Here is a 20,223-nt window from a genome sequence, read left to right on the forward strand (position 1 = left end):
CTTCTGCAGTCAGTGGTCCCATTTGACTACCATTCCTCTGAGTGTTTTGATCTTTGCTAATTTTCTGTCTCCTTCTTTGTCGTCAGTCTACCAGCTGTGGCTAGCAGACGTTGCCTTCTCTTCTAATTTGCTGTATCTGATCTGTTCTAGATGAAACTACATTGACACTAGATATCTAAGCTTGTAAAATTTGTGAGTAAATAAAGAACAAAATATGTTCATTTTGAAGATTGGAGGGGGTTGGCCCTAGTAATGGGGGGCATTTGCATTTCTGTTCCATCTTTTTGCTGTAGGTGACAACATATGAGGCACTGAACCCAGAGCCTCACCTTTCACTTCTCATTCTCAGCTTTGAAGAAAGAAAATCTTGTAAATAAAGTAATTTAAAAAATTTGTTTCAGATCCTCCTTGGATGTATGTGCTCGAGATGAGAGAAGCAAAAGGATACTGCCTCTGACAGTTTGCAAGATGCATGTTCTCCAATGTCAGGGTAGAAATTACACTGTTGCTGGTAGGGAGAGCTGTACTCTACCTGCCTCAGCTGAGAAAGCTTGCGGTGTGTGTCCACTATGGGGAAAATGTGATGGTAAGGGGCATTTCATATTTGTAACTATAAAAATGCTAAAGTAATAGGAGTGAAGTTTTCAAACATGTAGTTTTCTAGTTTAGCAGCAGATCAAAGCACATCCCTGAGGGTGTCAAAGACCCCGACTGGTCTGAGCATGAACTATCCTCCCCCACTGCCTTCCCCGGGGAGGGGGTGGAGCAAGAACTCTCCCTGATGGTCTGAATGTCCTCCCAAACATCACGTTCCACCTTCACGATCTTTGCTCTGTCCTTGTATTATCCATACTATGTACTCATTGAGAGAGAAACAGACTCCCATAAAAATAACAATTTTTAAAAGAAGAAACTTTGTATCACATCTTTAATAGGAAATGTCCCTTGCCGTAAATATTAGGTAACCATGAAAATACATACAATGAAACAAAACAAGGTAGGAGATTCTAGCCAGATGCTGCTCAAAGCTTGGAGGATGATGCTTCCTGGTGATAAAGGGTGTTTAGCAAGTGTCAGGGGCGTGCTGAAAGCACACCCGTGCCAAGCTGACACTTCCTCCTAGAAGCAGTCAGAAGGATGTGAAGAGAATAGGAAAGGAGGTACTACATTCTCAGGCTGTGATTCCCTACTTGCTGGTGCCGTGTGCAGGGATTACTTAACAGTGATCTTGACAACCAGCACCGGCCAGCGCTCCTCCGCAGGGGGAAGAGTTGGGTCGCCAGAGCCAAGTCACTGTCCTCAGTTTCCCCATCTGTCAATTTGGGAGCCGGACTGTGCGATCTTGATCTGTAAGGTCTCTGCTAGCTCCTCAGGCCCTCCTTTTCCTGGCCGGTACCCGCTGGGCACCTTTCCCCTCACTCGCGTCCCATTTACAGCAGAGACGATGACACATATAGCCGCGTCTGGGTCACTTTCGGCTTGGTAGTCACCACAGTGGTCTGGCAGACCTGGTTACCCTCCTTCTGGGGACGCCCGGCTGGTGCGTTCCAGCCTCGCACCTTCAGCGCACACACTGCTTTCCTCCCCAACTCGTTTCTGATGGGTCTTTACGGGACATGAGGCCTTTTGCATCCCATGCCCTCTCTCTCTCAAAGCAAGTTAATTCTTTTGTCTCCCTCTGTTTGAGCCTTGCCGCCCGGCTCTTTGCTGAGGTCTCTGTATTTGGTCTGGGCGTTGAGGGATCCCACCGGGGGTTTGGGCCCCCCCTGTGCAGCACGTGGAGGAGAGAACCGCTCCGCGGGGGTCCCATCGATAGGAAGCCTGGCAGCAGCCTCAAAACCTGCTTATTCTGTCGGAGTGGAGCGAAATGCCTCCCTTGCCCAATCCTGCGGCTTTTCCTGGGGGTCCGGGAGAGGGGAGGGTAGTTGATTGCATCACGCGAGGCAGGAGCGTCCATAGCTCTCCAATCACCAAACATCACGACTTTGGACGTGATGCGCCTTGTCTTCCCCGCGTCCACCATGGGCCACCAAGCCTCTCTCGCCTCTTTTTCCAGCCCAGAGCAGCAAATGTGTCTGCAGAGCCGCCTCGGAGTGCGAGGAAACAGGGTTCAGCGTCTGCGTGGAGGCGAATGGCAGGGAGCGGACGATGACAGAGTGTGAGGCCGGCGTCCTGAGATGCCAAGGACAGATCATCTCCGTCACCAGCATCCGGCCTTGCGCCGCCGAAGCCCCGTAGCTCCCGGCGCCGGTGGGCCTGCTCGCAATCCTGCAGCCGCGTGGCCGAGTTAGAACCTCTGCACGCCCGGCCCTGTAGACAGCTTCTCAGCACGCGGGCCCATTCTTTCTCCTTCCACTCCGTGTCCACTTCTCGCAATCCCCAGGCCCTGCATACTTACACAACCCTTTGTTCTCCCAAACCTGAATCCAGATCCTCTTTTTCTTCTCTTTTTAAATGTCAGTCAGGCTGACGGCTATTGATGAACCTTTGAAGGAGCTGTTATGTTATGTTCTTGGAAAAATTGCTGACTTCTCTGGACCTTGACTTCTTTTTAATCTGAAAATTAGAGGGTTGGACTAGAGAAATCTGAATGCTCTATGATTCTTTTAAGTATGATTAAAAGAATCGACCAGAACACACTCTACAAATTGATTACGAAAACAGAAAGATTGGAGAGGCTGGCTTCGCTCAGTGAAACCGAGTACAAAGGGGACCTTGAATGGAAAAAGGCAGATACAATTATTCCATCCCAGGCACGACACCTAGAGATCCCTAAACTTGTCAGGGGGTTGAATCACTGCTATCAGAGTGGAATCCATCACATTATGGTCACAGGGGCACCTTCTACTTTCCTGTCTGAGAACAAGTATTTACAATTGAGGCTTCTCTCTGGAGCTTTTCTTGTGTTTTCCAGACGCAAGACCTGCAATCTGTCCCCTTCCTCCCCTTTCCTTTTGCAGGAAGCATCATTCGTGCCTGAGCCGTTGAGTGATTGTGTATTTGGGAGAACAGCGCTCTCTAATTTGGACACACCTAGACTTTTCAGGGGGCTCTACAGGTAGATCCATGTGAGGCATTAGCCTTCTATTTAGTCCCTATTCATCTTTCATCAAAACAAAATAACAGCTGTAGGTGATGTAATGAGTGGGCTTCAATGGAATTTAAAATACGCTTTTATATACAAATAATATCTCTGTATTTTTCTGATACATTTCAATGAAACTTTAGTTTAAATGACAATGATTAAAAAACTCATTAAAGATACTATACTTTGGAATTTTAAAATCTGTGTTATGTTTAATTTTAAAGACTTTCCATGAAGGATGGCTAATGTGCTCTTTTTTATATTTTTAAAATTTTCAAAATACTTTATTGAGGTATGATTGACATGTAAAGATCTGTACATGAGTTTGGGGATAAGTGTACATCTGTGAAACCATCACCACCATCCAGACCATAAACATATCCAACATCTCCCAAAGTTTCCTCCCACCCTCATTATTATTATTATTATGGTAAGAACACTTAACATAAGATCTTCCCTGCTAGAAAATTTTAGGTGTACATTATAGCATTGATAGCTACAGGCACTGTGCTATATAGTAGATCGCTAGAACTCATTTATCTTGCATAACTGAAACTTGATATCTTTTGACCATCACTTCCCCATTTTTCCCTGCCCCTAGCCCCTGGCAACCACCATTCTACTCTTTGCTCCATGAGTTTGACTGTTTTAGATACCTCCTAAAAGTGAGATTATACAGTATTTATCTTTTTGTATTTAGCTTATTTCATTCAGCATCATGTCCTCCAGGTCTATCCAAGGGATGAGTGAATAGTCAGTGGAGAAGGAGGGGACCAGTGAATGAGGTTGCAGAGAGTTGCTGTCTTGAAATACGAAATTTCATGCCTTTTTAAGTTTTCCGAGCATCCTTATACTTGACTTTTCCTCTGGTTGGACAGAGACCTTCACAATTGTCTATGCGCGAATTAGGATCGTGGCAGCAGGGCTGCAAGAAGAAAGTAACTTTCAACATTAAGACTTCAAACACGTTTTGAAACTTCCAAAATAAGTTCTTGAACATCTGAAGAGAAGGCTTTGAGGAAAGCTGGGAGGACTGTTTATGCCATGAAAATTGACTGCAATGAGAGCAGAGGGAGTGTGAGAATGTCCCCATCTGCCCTTCCCTCTGCCTCAGACCAGGTGAGGGACATCTGGGCTGGGCTGGGATCTAGCCTTGGAAGAGAAGGCAGAAAGTGCTGAAGTTAAAGGCATCTGGACCTAGCAGGGGACAGAGGGAGAGGAGGGAATCAGCTGGTGCATTGACCAGTTTCAGGGAGCTACATGGTAGCCCAGTCACATCCTACTGGCCATCACTCAACATTTTCAGTGGACACTGTAAGTCACCTGGGCAGAGACGCTGCTTTGGAAGGTCTCCTAATTGCGTCGGAGTGTGCCTTCTTGTGACACTCCACACATTTCCTAATAATTGACCAACAGGAGTGCTGCTTATCAGTGCCCTGAGATTTAGTGAGTCCCGTCCTCACTGCTCTGTGTGGAACCTCCCTCCCAACAGCAACGGTCCAGGGTGCTTGTAAGTCCCTTGAAACAGAGGGAATATTCCTGGTATTCAGGTGGGGGTACGGTGGGGATGCGGAGTGGCAAGAGGAATATCTGACAAATGACCCCTGGAACTCTTGAGTTGCCTAGCAACAAGCCAGGCAACTGGCTCATTGGACTGAGAGCTCCCCCTCTCAGCTAGGCAGGTCATTGCTAATCTCAGCTTCATATGGGACTTGCGAGTCCCTCCTGTTGTTAAGTAGCCACTCAGGGCTGCAGGTGCTGAGCGGCTGGTTTACTCAACATTCCCCGAAACAGCTGCACATGAATTATTCATCACTTTTCCTTTTGGTTAAGATATGTGGATTCATCAATATGTTTGGACCGACCCCTCAGTTTATCATTTGTTCTATATTTTTTTCTATACCTACCAACATTCCTTACACCCTCATACTCACACACATACTGACCCACCACAGGCGTTTGGATTATTTGTAAGATGAGCAGAATAGCTAGTGAAGGTGGTCATCATAAATTTGAAGATAAAGGAAGATGTTACAAACTTAGGGTGTTCAGGTGTATCTACGACTCTTTCTCTGAGGTAGGAGAGGAGGTGGAGACACAAGAGGAGAGAAGAGAAATGCAAAGAAGGGGGGGGGAAGATTGGAGCATCCTTAGTACGGGAGGGGCAGAACTGAGCCGCTGCATTAGTCCTGCTACCCACCAGTCCACTGAGACTTTTCCCCCTTGATGGACTAGTTAAAGTGTATTCAATACTTTCACTAGAAATGGAATGACCTGTTCTCTTTCAGAACACTGAGCCAGAAAGCAACCGCAGTAGGAGGCAATTTCCGTTAATATCTGAGAAACCCGAGGTATATGCATGCTTTTCAATTACCTTGGTCTTTCAGGCAGTTCACACATTTGGGGACAAGAAAGCTGATGGCATGATAGGAGTCCCTGCTGTGACCACCAAAGCACCTACAATTTGTTTTTTTATTTATTCCTGTCAGGCAAAGCTCCAGCTTTATCCTCAAAACATCAATCATGTAAAAAAATTTGCTTTTTTCATCCAAGGGTTAACAAGACTAGATGGGAGGACTGTCGTTTCAGAAGGGGTGGGCTGAATGTGAAAAGGTGGGCACAAGAAAGAACAATAAAATGTTCTTTTTGATTCACAGGCTGAGGACAATTTCCTGTGAAAGGACAAACATTAAGAACTACTCTGTTATCACTTATTTCCATGCATCCCTATGAGAGGGGGCTGGTACTGAATCCCAGGGGAGGGGCCTCAAGTACATAACAGATCAATGATGCTCAAGACAGAGAAGCATTGATTGAAAGAATGAAGCAGATGTGCTGCTGGATGAGGGCCTGTTATGCAATAATGAGCTGACCAAGTGGGCTGGGAACAAAGACAGGTCAAAGGAATTTTCTGTAATAGTGAAGTGGAATTTTCTCATCAAAGGAAAGTTTTACCAGACACCCTCAGGAGAAAGTGATTAACATGAAAGTCTCAGGATTGGTGTATTATTAGATCATATGCAGCCCTAGTGTGTACCATAAAAGTAGTTCATAAAGGACCCCCACTGAACTCTAAGTCCAGAAACTCTTCTCTGCACAGACACTGAGCACCGGGGTGTTGAGGGGGGAATTGCTGAAGTCAGGTGTGATGTAAACCTGGACAAGCTCTCTGATGGGATGATTGTGGCCCCATAGGATTAAATACTTTGGTAGGATGATGAGGAGATTTCCTAAGTGTCTGGAGTCTCTTAAAAATGCAGTGATTGGCTGTTTCCCATGGACGTGGTGCACAGATTCATTAAATGTGGGAGAAAGCCACCTTTGAGGAGATCTGGTCCCCAAGCCTCCTCTGGACTGGTGAGGGTAGGGACTTGACGATATGGTTCTGTGCCCGCTGTGACTCAGGACACTGGCTGTATATATTCAATAAAACGGCCATTTTCCAGTTATTATCCATTGTGACACAGCTGGTTTACTCCAGAAATGGCTCTTCTGCCTCCCAGGGGGGTGCTCATCCCGTTTCACTATACCTGGCCCCTTTACTGTCCTGTGGACACATGGCTGTTATTTTTGGGTTGTGTCTTGCCAGGCAGGGGCAGGTTCATGTGCAGTGTGGGAGTGTTCTCTTTTTTTTTTTTGGGAGTGTTCTCTTGAGACACCCACAGGGCAGGTATTCTTAAATACTTATCTTTTGTGCCATGGAAGTGTGGGCCTCTTAATTCTCTCCCTTTTTTTCTTTTGAATACAGTTAGGGGATTTTGTCTCATGTCCCCTGTGGAAGATTGACGGAGGGTGAGAATGCCCGCTCTTGAGAACTGCAGTAGAGAATGAGGCAGAGGACTTCAGGGAGAAACAGAAATTCCTGAGATCCAAACGATATTGACAAGCAAGGCTAAGTTCTGGGAAAGTTGATCTTGGGATGCTGGCTTATTAAGAGATTGTTTTTCCTGCTTCTAACAGTGGGGGTGGCTGCAGCTGACGGTTCCCTGGAACGCAGACTGGGAATTCTAATCTGTGATCAGCAGTCTTTCCCATGTTGGTGGGAGAGAGAACACGAATGTCTTAGTTCTGGCTGCTATAACAAAACACCACGGACTGGATGGCTTAAACAACATTTATTTCTCACAGTCCTGGAGGCTGGGAAGTCCAAGATCAAGGTCCCAGTAAATTGGGTGTCTGGTGAGGGCCTTCCTCCTGGTTTGCAGACAGCTGCTTTCTTGCTGTATCTTCACATGGTGGAAAGAGAGGAAGCTCTGGTCTCTTCCTCTTATAAGAGCACTAATCCTATCATGGGGGCGCTACCCTTATGACCTCTGACCTCATCTAAACGTAATTACCTCCCAAAGGTTCCATCTCCAAATACCATCACCTTGGGGATTAAGGCTTCAACATATGAATTTTGAGGGGACACATTTAGCCCATAGAAGGGACCATAAATTACTGTAATTTATTGGTCAAGCCTGTTGCTTCATCCAGTGGGTTGGTGAGGAATCTTATCTCATGAGCTTGCCCTTTGGCAATCTTGGCAAATAATGGAAAGAGAGCAAAGTAAATTTATGGAACGTGATATATTCTCTCTACATATTCTAGGAGACATTTTTCTCTCACATTATAATGACAGTGTTTTAAATGCCTAATACAAGTCCCAAGCAACTCAGGCTAGGATATACCATCTCTTCTGAGAAGGAACATTGGAACTCAGTCTTGGGCTGTGGATTGCAAAGACACAAATGCAGGAAAAGAGCAACATTAATATTTAAACCTAAACCTGCTGGAAGCACTTTACCTATATTAACTCATTAAATCAGCTCAAGGACACTAGGAAAAAGTACTATTATTAGCCTCGTTTTACAAATGAGGAAATGGAGGCATAGAGAAGCTAAGTAAGTGATTTACCCAATTTCACACAGACAACAAATGGAGGAAACAGGATTCAAATCCAAGCCCTTTGGTTCAGTAGATCATACTCTTAACCACTATTCTGATATGTTGAAGATGGTAATAGCACTTCTCATTGATACAGGACGTTAACAGGTTCTAAATTTTTTGCAATACTTTGTCCTATTCAAAATAAGCCAACATTCAAGATAAGATTTGGTTACTGAAATAAAAATACAGTAGTTAATTTCCATAACTTTTCAGAAAGATTCAGCTGTATAAATATGATGAATTTCTCAAACTGATATTTTAAAATGGATTGAAATAAATTTTTAAAGCTCTAATGCTCCATGAATCTAGTGTGTGTGTGTGTGTGTGTGTGTGTGTGTGTGTGTGTGTGTGTGTGTGTGTTTGAATGGGTCTAGGGGTATACTCACCTAGGAATGGGACTCCCAAGATTTTGATCTTGAGGATATGGAGCTTTAATAAACACTGGCTTGTTCTTTATTGAATAACATTGAATTCTCTAAATATTTTGGAGATTTCAAGATACCTTCCTGTTATTGATTCAGTTCAATAGTTCAATTCTACTGTGATTAGAGAACGTACTTTGTACGATTTCAATCCTTTTAAATTTGTAGAGATTTGTTTTATGGCCCAGAATATGGTCTATTTTGGTGAATGTTCCATGTGCACTTGCAAAAGTAGTTGCTTTCTGTTGTTCAGTGGAGTGTTCCCACACATGTCAATAAGTTCACCTTCATAGTGTTGTTCAAGTCTTCTGTATCCTTATTGATCTTCAGACTCCTTGTTCTATCAGTTATTGAGAGTATTGAAATCTCTAACTTTTGTGTGGATTTAGGTGCATAAACTTTTAGGATTATTATGTCCTCTTGATAAATTGACCCATTTGTTGCCAGTCAAATGTCTCTTTGATATATTCTTTGTTTTGAAGTCTACCTTGTCTGGTATTAATATAGCTACTTCAGTTTTCATTTGATTTTAGAAGTAGTGTATATAAATATTGTACATATAAGTAGAGTGTATTAGTTAGGGTTCTTCAGAGAACCCTATAATTATATATATATAATTTATTATAAGGAATCGGCTCATGTGATTATGAAAGCTAAGAAGTCCTATGATCTCCCATTGCAAGCTACAGACCCAGAAAACCCCTGGTGTAAATTCCAGTTCAACTCTGAAGGCCTGAGAACCAGGAGTGCCAATGGTTTAAGCCTCATTCCAAGGTCAGGAGGAGACCAGTCTCAGCTCAAGCAATTAGGTAGAGAGAGAGAGAGAATTCAAACTTCCTCTGCTTTTTGTTCTATTTGGGTCTTCGATGGATTGACTGATCCTCACCTACATTGGGGATGGCAATCTGCTTTACTCAGTCCACCAATTCAAATGTCAATCTCTTCTGGAAACACCCTCACAGACACACTCAGAAAAAATGTTTAACTAGATATCTGGGCATCCTACAGCCCAGTCAAGTTGACGCAGAAAATTAGTCATCTCAAGTCCACCCCTTATTAACTTGGCTTAACTTATTAACCTCCATACACATCTCTATAAACCATACTTAATCTCCAAATAAAGATAATAATAAGGTCAGAATTCCATCTCACATGATACAACTATCTTACATACAACTGAAAACATACTAACCCTTTCCCCAGAAGAGGAGATAGAGAACTTAAGGGATGTTTACACTTCCCCTTGCTATCCTGTAACTTAAATACTATGATGTAAAATGAACAATACTTAAATACTATGATATAAAGTAAATAATCTTATGTTTCATGATACAGAAATAAGAGAGGAAAGAAAAACATATTTGCTTAATATACACACACAAATTCATAACAAAATAAAGACGAAATATTCAGGACAATTACAGTCCTCATTTCTACAACTGGTCATGTGGTTGTAGCTGGTATTTTAACTCTCTTCTTCAGCTACCAAATCTGTATTCCCTTTGCCTTCAGCAAGCACCTCAGCTAGTTGTGGTTCTTTACATGATGCAGTGACCCACACCTTCATTCCTGAATGGTCTGGGCCATTAGTAGTCCTGCCTGGATTGGGATGTTGTTGTTTTCCATTGACCTTAATCACAGGGCATGGTATCACTAAGAGAGGCCCTAAAGGATCTCCTGTACCCCAGACATGCTCTTCCTTACCTCCACTGTGGAGGAGTACTCCAATTTCTCCTCGGTAGTCAGGATCAGTCACTCCAGTCAGCCCAGTAACTTCCTTCCTTGCCTGTTGATTCAGAGGCCTGAAGAGCCCAAAGCGGCCAGGTGGCAGTCTTAACTTCCCATTCAATGGAATCATTTTTGTGTCTCCTGGTGGAAACATTCACCCTCTGGAACTAAGACTTCTAGGCCAGCAGAGCATAAGATCATGGGAGCAGAGAGCAAAAATTTTGCTAATGGATTACTAGGGATAATAACAGTGAGTGATGCCAGTGAGTGAGTGATGCCACTCCCATTTCCATCCCTTGGTTCTTGGATCTCTGAATAGTGGATGGGAGAAACAGCACTATACATTGGATGCTGATTCAGAGCATATACAATCTTCTGCAGATTCTTGCCCCAGCCCTGCAAGGTATTGCCACCTAGCTGGCACTGTAACTAAGTCTTCAAAAGGCCAGTCCACTATCCTGTCAAGCCAGCTCTCTCAGGATGGTGAGGAACATGGTAACACCAGTGAATTCCATGAGCATGTGCCCATTGCGGCACTTGCTGTGAAGTGAGTTCCTAGATTGGAAGCAATGATGTGTGGAATACCACGACAGTGGATAAGACACTCTGTAAGTCCACAGATAGTAGTCTTAGCAGAAGCATTGGATGCAGAGAAGGCAAATCCACATGCACGCTTAGTGTCAATTTCAGTGAGAACAAAACACTACCCCTTCCATAATAGATGTTTTGTTCAATGTAATCAGTGTGCCATCAGGTAGCTAGCTGATCACCCTGGGGAATGGTGGTACTGAGGACTCAGTGTTAGTCTCTGCTGTTGGCAGACTGGTCACTCAGTGGTGGCCGTGGCCAGGTCAGCCTTAGTGAGTGGAACTCCATGTTGCTGAGTCTAAGCATGACCTCTATCCCTGCCACGATGGCCACTTTGTTCATGAGCCCATTGGGTTATGATGGGAATGGCTGGGGAAAGAGGCTGGCTGGTTCCACAGAACAAGTCATTCTCTCTACTTGATTATTAAAGCCCTCTGCTGCTGGGGTCACATTTTGGTGAATATTTACATGGGACACAAATATCTTCATATTTTTTGAAAATTCAGAGAGGTCTATCCATGTTCCTCTTCCCTATATTTTCTTGGCACCAATTTTCCAATCATGTCTTTCCAAGTCCCCGACCATCTAGCCAAATCATGGGACACAGCCCAGGAATCTGTATATAATCGCACATCTGACCACTGCTCCTTCCAAGCAAAGTGGACAATGAGGTGCCCTGCTCAAAGTTCTGTCCACTGGGAGGATTTCCCTTCACTGCTGTTTTCAGAGAAGGGGCTGTAGTGTCACCGCTGTCTGCTCATGGGTGGTGGCTGCATGTTGTGCAGACCCATCTGTAAGCCTGGCATGAGTTCCCTCTTCCTTTGTCAGCTGATCACGGTGCTCATCGTGTACCATGGGGCCATAGGTGAACATGGGTGAGAGAAGGCAGTGTAGCCGGAGTAAGGATTATGGGCATTTGCATCACTTCTTCACATAACTTGCCAATCACATATACATCACTTCTATTCGATGATGAAGTGCCGCTGTGCATGCCCAAATTTCTGGCATGGTGGGTCAGATAACACCCTGTTCATGATGGGCAGTTCAGCTCACATGGTAACTTGGTGGCCCACAATTAAGTGTTCAGTCTCTGCTAAGGCCTAGTAGCAAGCCAAGTGTTGTTTCTTGAAAGAAGAGTAGTTATTTGCAGAGGATGGCAGGGTTTGGCTCCAAAATACTAAGGCCTGTTCCAGGACTTTTTAAAATTTTTTTGCTGTGAAGTGAGAGGCCCACTAGGCGTTGTGTTTTCTTGGTTGTAGGAGTGGCAGGATGCAACAACTTACCCTTCACTGTAGATGGGATGTCTCCACATGGCCCCACACCATTGGACCCCTGGAAATTTCACTGAGATACTCTCAGTTTAGTCAGATTCATTTCCCAACCTCTAACATACAAATGTCTTACCAATAAGTCTAGAGTAGTTGCTATTTCTTGTTCACTAGGTCCAATCAGCATGTCATCAATGCAATTGGTTGACATGATATTTCATAGAAGAGAAAGTTGATCTAGAGTCCTATGAACTAAGTTATGCCATAAATCTCACTCAAGCATATCGTGGTGTATGATCCTTTTAATATAATGTTGAACTTGATTTGCTAATATTTTGCTGAGGACTTTTGCATCTATATTCATCAGGGATATTGGTCTGTAACTTTCCTGTCTTGTAGCATCCTTGTCTGCTTTTGGTATCGGGGTAATGCAGGCCTCATAAAATGAGTTTGGAAGTGTTCTATTTTTTGGAAGCTTTTGAGAAAGATTGGTATTGACTCTCCTTTAAATGTTTGGTAGCATTCACCGGAGAAGACATCTGGCCCTAGACTTTTGTTTGTTGGGAGGTTTTTGATTACTGATTCAGTCTCCTTACTAGTAATTGACCACCCTGTCATTTCTTTTTATAATAGTTCCTGAGTCCAAAAGTCTATCACCTACTGTCTGACTTACCAGTTTATCTACTCTGGTAATTACATGCTAAAATACTAAGTTATTATTTTATTACCTTGCTCAAGAACTTCTTCTGGCTACCCAGTGTCTTCCAGATATAGTGTAACCTGATTTGTCATTCAATATTTGGCCCTTTGCTATTTAGCCGTCTTCATCTCTTAGTAACACCTTTCTGCTATTGTCACGGGGCTCCATTCCATCCTCTATGGAAGTTACAGACTGGATAATGGCCCCACAGTCCTGTCTACCTCCATCCACAGGTCTGGCACATTCTCACTATCCCAGCCCTAAGCAGAGTCACTGAGGGTTGGATGTGGGATAATTAATGACTTTCTTATAATTCCACTGGACTCAAGGTAAAGATAAATTTCAACTCCCCCATCTTTCCCAGAAAAAAATTTAAAAGTCCTGGTTAAACTGTCCTGTAGACTAATAAGCAATTCTCCAGGTTTCCCATTTTGAAGATTGAGCTTCTTTTTGACGAATGTTCAATTGAGGTGTTAGGGCATTGGTCAATTTAATCCTCAAGATTTACCTCAGAATATTTGGAGGAAGTGGTAGGTAAGGTAGACGGAAGGATTTCTTATCTTGTGTTTTTTGGTGGCTCCCAAATTGAAAAAGAAACTATGAGTCACATATATTTAGAAAATCGTGCTCTCCAAATTTATCTTGCTTTCAGGATAACCACATAATTCAACAAATAAAATCCAGGACAGTGTGTCCAGAAGGAATACAAATAAGTAAGATTGTTTTTTGGATAAATAAAGTTCGACAAAGTAGAGGTAAGAAGTAAATGCTGTTTCACAGGTCATGACTTCGTGATTTTTATATGTACACAAACACACGTACATTTTTGTAATGAACCCCACTGTCTTTCCCTTATGTTGCTCGTGACTCTACCCATGTTTTCTACTGTCCCAGTCTTAGGGATACCTGCAGTAAATTAGAAAGAAAGAGAAATTCCAAGAAATGATAATTCCCAGACTGCAGCTATAGAAGATTGCTTGTCAGAGCGTTGCTTTCTGTCAGGGGTGTAGATCAAAGTTCCTGATTAGCTCACAGGATGCTACCATGTGTGACTGACACGCATTCTCTAGTTTTATACTTAGGTAATCTGAAGGAGAGTGGCAGGGTTGGGGACTAAATCAAGTGATAATAAAACACTTTTAGAAAATACTTTGCTGCAATCTTGGAGTCTCTTGAGGGCTCCAGAAGAAGTGCCTGGTCTTGATTTTAACTTTTAAAACTATAGCGGTAAGGGGACAATTCCAATGAAGCAATCCCCCTGGCTTCTTTCTTTGGAAGCCTATTTCTTTCTTCCCATCTGTGATATTTTGTTTTCCTCTTTTCTGGTAAAACTGCCTTCTTAGCAAGGTCAGCCAAGCTAAACGGCCCTGATTTACCAGCAGAACACTGGCTCTCATTGTTGGGTTAAAGGGCAGAGTGCTGAATTGCAAAATAATGTGATTCAGAGCGCTTCAAAGTAGCGCTGGCCCATTAAGCAGTCTGTGAACATCGTTGAATCTCTATCCTAAAGTAAACACAAGTTGAAAAACGATTACATGTGCAAATAATAGTGAGGCAAGCAGCAGGAGTAACAATGAAAAACAAATCTGTAATTTCTTCACGAGTTCTTTTTTTTTTTTTTTTTTTTATTGAGAAGGATGGGTGTTAGCTCTTCTCTAAATGTTTGATAGAATTCACCTGTGAAGCCATCTGGTCCTGGACTTTTGTTTGTTGGAAGATTTTTAATCACAGTTTCAATTTCATTACTTGTGATTGGTCTGTTCATATTTTCTGTTTCTTCCTGATTCAGTCTTGGAAGGTTATACCTTTCTAAGAATTTGTCCATTTCTTCCAGGTTGTCCATTTTATTGGCATAAAGTTGCTTGTAGTAGTCTCTTAGGATGTTTTGTATTTCTGCGGTGTCTGTTGTAACTTCTCCTTTTTCATTTCTGATTTTCTTGATTTGAGTCCTCTCCCTCTTTTTCTTGATGAGTCTGGCTAATGGCTTATCAATTTTGTTTATCTTCTCAAAGAACCAACTTTTAGTTTTATTGATCTTTGCTATTGTTTTCTTTGTTTCTATTTCATTTATTTCTGCTCTGATCTTTATGATTTCTTTCCTTCTGCTAACTTTGGGTTTTGTTTGTTCTTCTTTCTCTAGTTTCTTTAGGTGTAAGGTTAGATTGTTTACTTGAGATTTTTCTTGTTTCTTTAGGTAGGCTTGTATAGCTATAAACTTCCCTCTTAGAACCGCTTTTTCTGCATCCCATAGGTTTTGGGTCGTCGTGTTTTCATTGTCATTTGTCTCTAGGTATTTTTTTATTTCCTGTTTGATTTCTTCAGTGATCTCTTGGTTATTTAGTAATGTATTGTTTAGCCTCCACGTGTTTGTCTTTTTTACGTTTTTTTCCCTGTAATTCATTTCTAATCTCATAGCGTTGTGGTCAGAAAAGATGCTTGATATGATTTCAATTTTCTTAAATTTACTGAGGCTTGATTTGTGACCCAAGATGTGATCTATCCTGGAGAATGTTCCGTGCGCACTTGAGAAGAACGTGTAATCTGCTGTTTTTGGATGGAATGTCCTATATATATCAGTTAAATCTATCTGGTCTATTGTGTCATTTAAAGCTTCTGTTTCCTTATTTATTTTCATTTTGCATGATCTGTCCATTGGTGTAAGTGAGGTGTTAAAGTCCCCCACTATTATTGTGTTACTGTCGATTTCTTCTTTTATAGCTGTTAGCAGTTGCCTTATGTATTGAGGTGCTCCTATGTTGGGTGCATATATATTTATAATTGTTATATCTTCTTCTTGGATTGATCCCTGGATCATTATGTAGTGTCCTTCCTTGTCTCTTGTAACATTCTTTATTTTAAAGTCTATTTTATCTGATATGAGTATAGCTACTCCAGCTTTCTTTTGATTTCCATTTGCATGGAATATCTTTTTCCATCCCCTCACTTTCAGTCTGTATGTGTCCCTAGGTCTGAAGTGGGTCTCTTGTAGACAGCATATATATGGGTCTTGTTTTTGTATCCATTCAGCCAGTCTATGTCTTTTGGTTGGGGCATTTAATCCATTCACGTTTAAGGTAATTATCGATATGTATGTTCCTATGACCATTTTCTTAATTGTTTTGGGTTTGTTTTTGTAGGTCCTTTTCTTCTCTTGTGTTTCCCACTTAGAGAAGTTCCTTTAGCATTTGTTGTAGAGCTGGTTTGGTGGTGCTGAATTCTCTTAGCTTTTGCTTGTCTGTAAAGCTTTTGATTTCTCCATCAAATCTAAATGAGATCCTTGCTGGGTAGAGTAATCTTGGTTGTAGGTTCTTCCCTTTCATCACTTTAAGTATATCATGCCACTCCCTTCTGGCTTGCAGAGTTTCTGTTGAGAAATCAGCTGTTAACCTTATGAGAGTTCCCTTGTATGTTATTTGTCGTTTTTCCCTTGCTGCTTTCAATAATTTTTCTTTGTCTTTAATTTTTGCCACTTTGATTACTATGTGTCTCGGCGTGTGTCTCCTTGGGTTTATTCTGTATGGGACTCTCTGCGCTTCCTGGACTTGGGTGGCTATTTCCTTTCCCATGTTAGGGAAGTTTTCGACTATAATCTCTTCAAATATTTTCTCTGGACCTTTCTCTCTCTCTTCTTCTTCTGGGACCCCTATAATGCGAATGTTGTTGCGTTTAATGTTGTCCCAGAGGTCTCTTAGGCTGTCTTCATTTCTTTTCATTCTTTTTTCTTTAGTGTGTTTCGCAGCAGTGAATTCCACCATTCTGTCTTCCAGGTCACTTATCCGTTCTTCTGCCTCAGTTATTCTGCTATTGATTCCTTCTAGTGTAGTTTTCATTTCAGTTATTGTATTGGTCATCTCTGTTTGTTTGTTCTTTAATTCTTCTAGGTCTTTGTTAATCATTTCTTGCATCTTCTCAATCTTTGCCTCCATTCTTATTCCGAGGTCCTGGATCATCTTCACTATCATTATTCTGAATTCTTTTTCTGGAAGGTTGCCTATCTCCACTTCATTTAGTTGTTTTTCTGGGGTTTTTTCTTGTTCCTTCATGTGGTACATAGCCCTCTGCCTTTTCATCTTCTCTGTCTTTCTGTAACTGTGGTTTTTTCTTCTTCACGAGTTCTTGAACATAATTTTTCTCTAGAACTCTCCTTCCCTAAAACCCTCAGTAACTCTCTGCCCCAGGTAACATGGCTGTGTTTGAACCATAGAGATGAACCACGGAGGCCAGTGGAGGACTGACGGAAAGAGAGGCATCAAGGGGGGCGGGGGCAACTCTTTGAGAGCGGATGGTAGTGGTTGGGAGGGATTACGAGAAATAATTGTTGGGGAGAGCAAATAGGTCTAAATTTCCCCTGTCACACAGCCTGACTGTGGCTTATTCTGTATGATAAGACAGCAAATAAGAAGGCTGCGATGGGGAATTGCAGTCAGTAAGAGGCTGCCAGAGCAGCTGAGCTGGGATCCTCTGACTAGAGCGGCCGTCTTGTCTACATCCTCTCCAGAAGGGCAGCAACGTTCGCCGAGCCAGGAACGTGGCCACGTGGGGTAGGATAATCAGCTGGCTTTATATGCCAGTTGCTGAGTTTATGTTAAAATTTGTGATTCTAATAATAAATTTGTTACTCTATTAATATTTACATTGTATAGTTAACATTTGCATAAAAATGATTCTGTGTGAGGTTTCTAAGTGCTTTACATGCACATTAATACATTTAATCGTCACAATAGCACCTTGAGGTAGATAATTATGATCCCAGTTTACCGATGTGGAAATTGAAGTACAGAGAGGTAAAATGATTTTCCCAAGTCACACAGCTAGTAAGGGGTGAAGCTGGAATATGATAAAAAGAGTCTTGGAAATTCTTGTCAGGGTGAATCCTTCTAAGATTAGGGTTTAGACAAAGATTTAGCTGTGATGCGCATTTTGTGGGGCCATTCTACCTAATTTCCACCAATCAATGATAAGAAAGGCTCTGCTGGTTGCTAGGATGGGTGGAGAGTAATAGTGGGGATGGATATATAAAGAAGTATCAGACAAGGTCTTGTGTCAGTGAATTTATACTTCTTGAGAACGTCTTATAGTTCTGGGTGGTTCAGCCCAAATTCTGTTATGACTCTTTGCCCCATGTTCTGATATCGTCTTGTGCAATACTATAGCTACTAGCTACATATGGCTACTTAAACTTAAAATTAAAAGCTTAATTCCTCCGATGGACTAGCCACATTTCAAGTGTTCAGTTGCCACACGTGGCTAGTGGCCACCATATTGGCCAGTGCAGATCTAGAACATTTCCGTCATTGCAGAAAGTTCTATTGGAAATGTCATTTGACTTAACCCGCCAAAGAGGTCAACTAAACCCGCGTCTCTTGCCTTCTTTTTCTTGCTCTGTTTCATGTATATTATGCTTGGGAATAGCTTCTGACTCCATTAAGAATTTAATCAAAGCCATTACCCGGAAAATACACCTATGCAATTATGCACAGAAATTTGCATACGACTTTGAGTGGAATCACAGACCTTCTGTGTAATAGTTATCCACTGGTGTGTAGCAAATTACCTTAAAGCTTAGTGCCTTAAGACAACATGGATTTATTATCTCATACAGTTTTGTGGTTCAGGAATTTCAGGAGTGGTTTAGCTTAGTCATTCCGGCTCAGGACTCCCGTTAGATTGCACTGGGGTTGCTTGATTTAGCAAATAAAAATATAAGATGCTCAGTTAAAATTGAATTTTAGAAAAATGATAAATAATTCTTTAGTAGAAGTGTGTCCCATGCAATAATCAGGACATACTGTTACTAAAAAAATTACTCATTGTTCACCTGAAATTCAAATTTAATTGGGCAGTCTGTCTTTTATCCCATAGTCCAGTCAGTGTGTCAACTGAGGCTTCAATCATCTGAAGGCTTTACCCGGGGCTCATGGATCCATTTCCAAGATGGCTCATTAACGAGCCTAGTAAGTTAGCTCTGGTTGTTTGCAGGAAGCATCAATTCTTGGCCACATGGACCTCTTTTTGGGCTGCTTGAGTGTCCTTATGTTGGCAGCTGGCTTCCCCCAGAGTGAGTGATTCAAGAGAGTGCAATACGATTTATGACCTTGGCTTGGAAGTCACACTCTGTTATTTCTGAACTATTGTATTGATTGCACAGGGCATTTCTGTTCACTGTGGGAGGGGGGTGCATAACCATCAGGAGGAAGGAATCAGGGAGCCATCTTGGAGGCTGGCTCCATCCTCTGGAATTTCTACACAGATGTCATAGAGTATAAGCTCCATGAGGGTAGAATTTTTCTAATTTTTTCCTCACGGTTGTAGCCCCAGTGGCTGTAACAGTGCCTTGTAAATTACAGGCAGTCAACAAATATTTGTTAAGTGAATGAATAAATGGGACTCTGACCTAAAATCTCTGACCTAAAAGATTCCTTTGGTTCTTAAAATGTTTTGTAGAAACAAAAGATGCTTTCCCAAAGAGCTTGGGGATGAAGGGGTTAGAATACAGGTGATAGGGATTTATAAAGAGGAACATCAGTTTAATAAGTTGCCACTGTTTGAGTAAAGCATCCTAGAACTTGTTTGGAAAACTGGGGATCTTTGAAGAATGCACTAACCATTCTGTCTCTAGACTGCTGTTCTAATCTACGGATCCTGGACTTGAGCTGCAACATTTCCAGCCTCCAGCCAACCCTGCTTACTTCAGACTGGCCTCCACAATCCCAACTGGCCAGAGCCAATTCCTTAATATCCTGTTACTGTTTGTCCTGAATTCAGTGGTTTTTGTACACTGACAGACTCCTGGTTTTTCTCAAGTCTGAAGTTAAGGGGAGATTCTGTCAGCAGCCAAGGACCTCTCTGTTTGGTCCTGAACAGGTTTTTTCCTCCAATTGCGTGGCTTGTCCCTATACTTGTGCTACTAAATGTATAAAGGTATATAGTTATGCCACCCCTTAGATTTGCTCTAATTATTTAATGTGCAATGTTAAATACATTGCACCCTTAAAGCTGTCTGTCTATTTATCTTTATTTCAAAAATCTGAACAAAGGGCCAGTATATACTTGAGTTCAGTGTTTGAAATTTAAATGTCAATAAGATAAAAATAATAGCAAAAAAATAATGTTGCTCATGAATGATCCTGAGAGCGGTGGTGTTAAATGAGTCCCAGGCTCTGTGTTAGAAACTTCTTTGTCTGTACATGATTTCCTGTATGTAACCTTTCAGGTGTGCATTGTGAAAAAAGAGTGAAGAGTTATTATTCAGATGCTACGAAGGTCAACACATGCGCCCCTGCATACACACAGTTCAAAGGGATCAATGTTCTAGGATAAAAATGGAAAGGAAACTATGAGATTTAGTAGAATGTCAGAAAGGGGCTTTTGTAGAAAAGTACCTGGCACAGTCTCGACACATAAATTACAACTTAAGAACAGACAGGTTAAAGTTTGTCGTAAGACTGTTTTTTAGAGAGGAAAGAGTGTGAGTAGTAAGCCAAAGCTGGCAAAGATATGAGA

At 42.0% G+C, this 20,223-nt stretch overlaps 1 protein-coding gene across 1 annotated transcript in view; it reads left to right on the forward strand.

Annotated features, from left to right (window-relative positions):
- C7 (complement C7) overlaps positions 1 to 3,285 on the forward strand; it is a 56,328-nt gene extending 53,043 nt beyond the window's left edge. The window contains exons 17-18 of the mRNA XM_007192152.3: positions 402 to 586; positions 2,057 to 3,285. Of these exons, the coding sequence (XP_007192214.1) occupies positions 402 to 586; positions 2,057 to 2,238 (367 nt within the window). The 3' untranslated portion in view covers positions 2,239 to 3,285. The remainder of the gene's footprint in view (positions 1 to 401; positions 587 to 2,056) is intronic.
- The last annotated feature ends 16,938 nt before the right edge of the window (positions 3,286 to 20,223 follow it).

Source organism: Balaenoptera acutorostrata, chromosome 2, assembly GCF_949987535.1.
Source record: "Balaenoptera acutorostrata chromosome 2, mBalAcu1.1, whole genome shotgun sequence".
NCBI classification, from domain to species: domain Eukaryota; kingdom Metazoa; phylum Chordata; class Mammalia; order Artiodactyla; family Balaenopteridae; genus Balaenoptera; species Balaenoptera acutorostrata.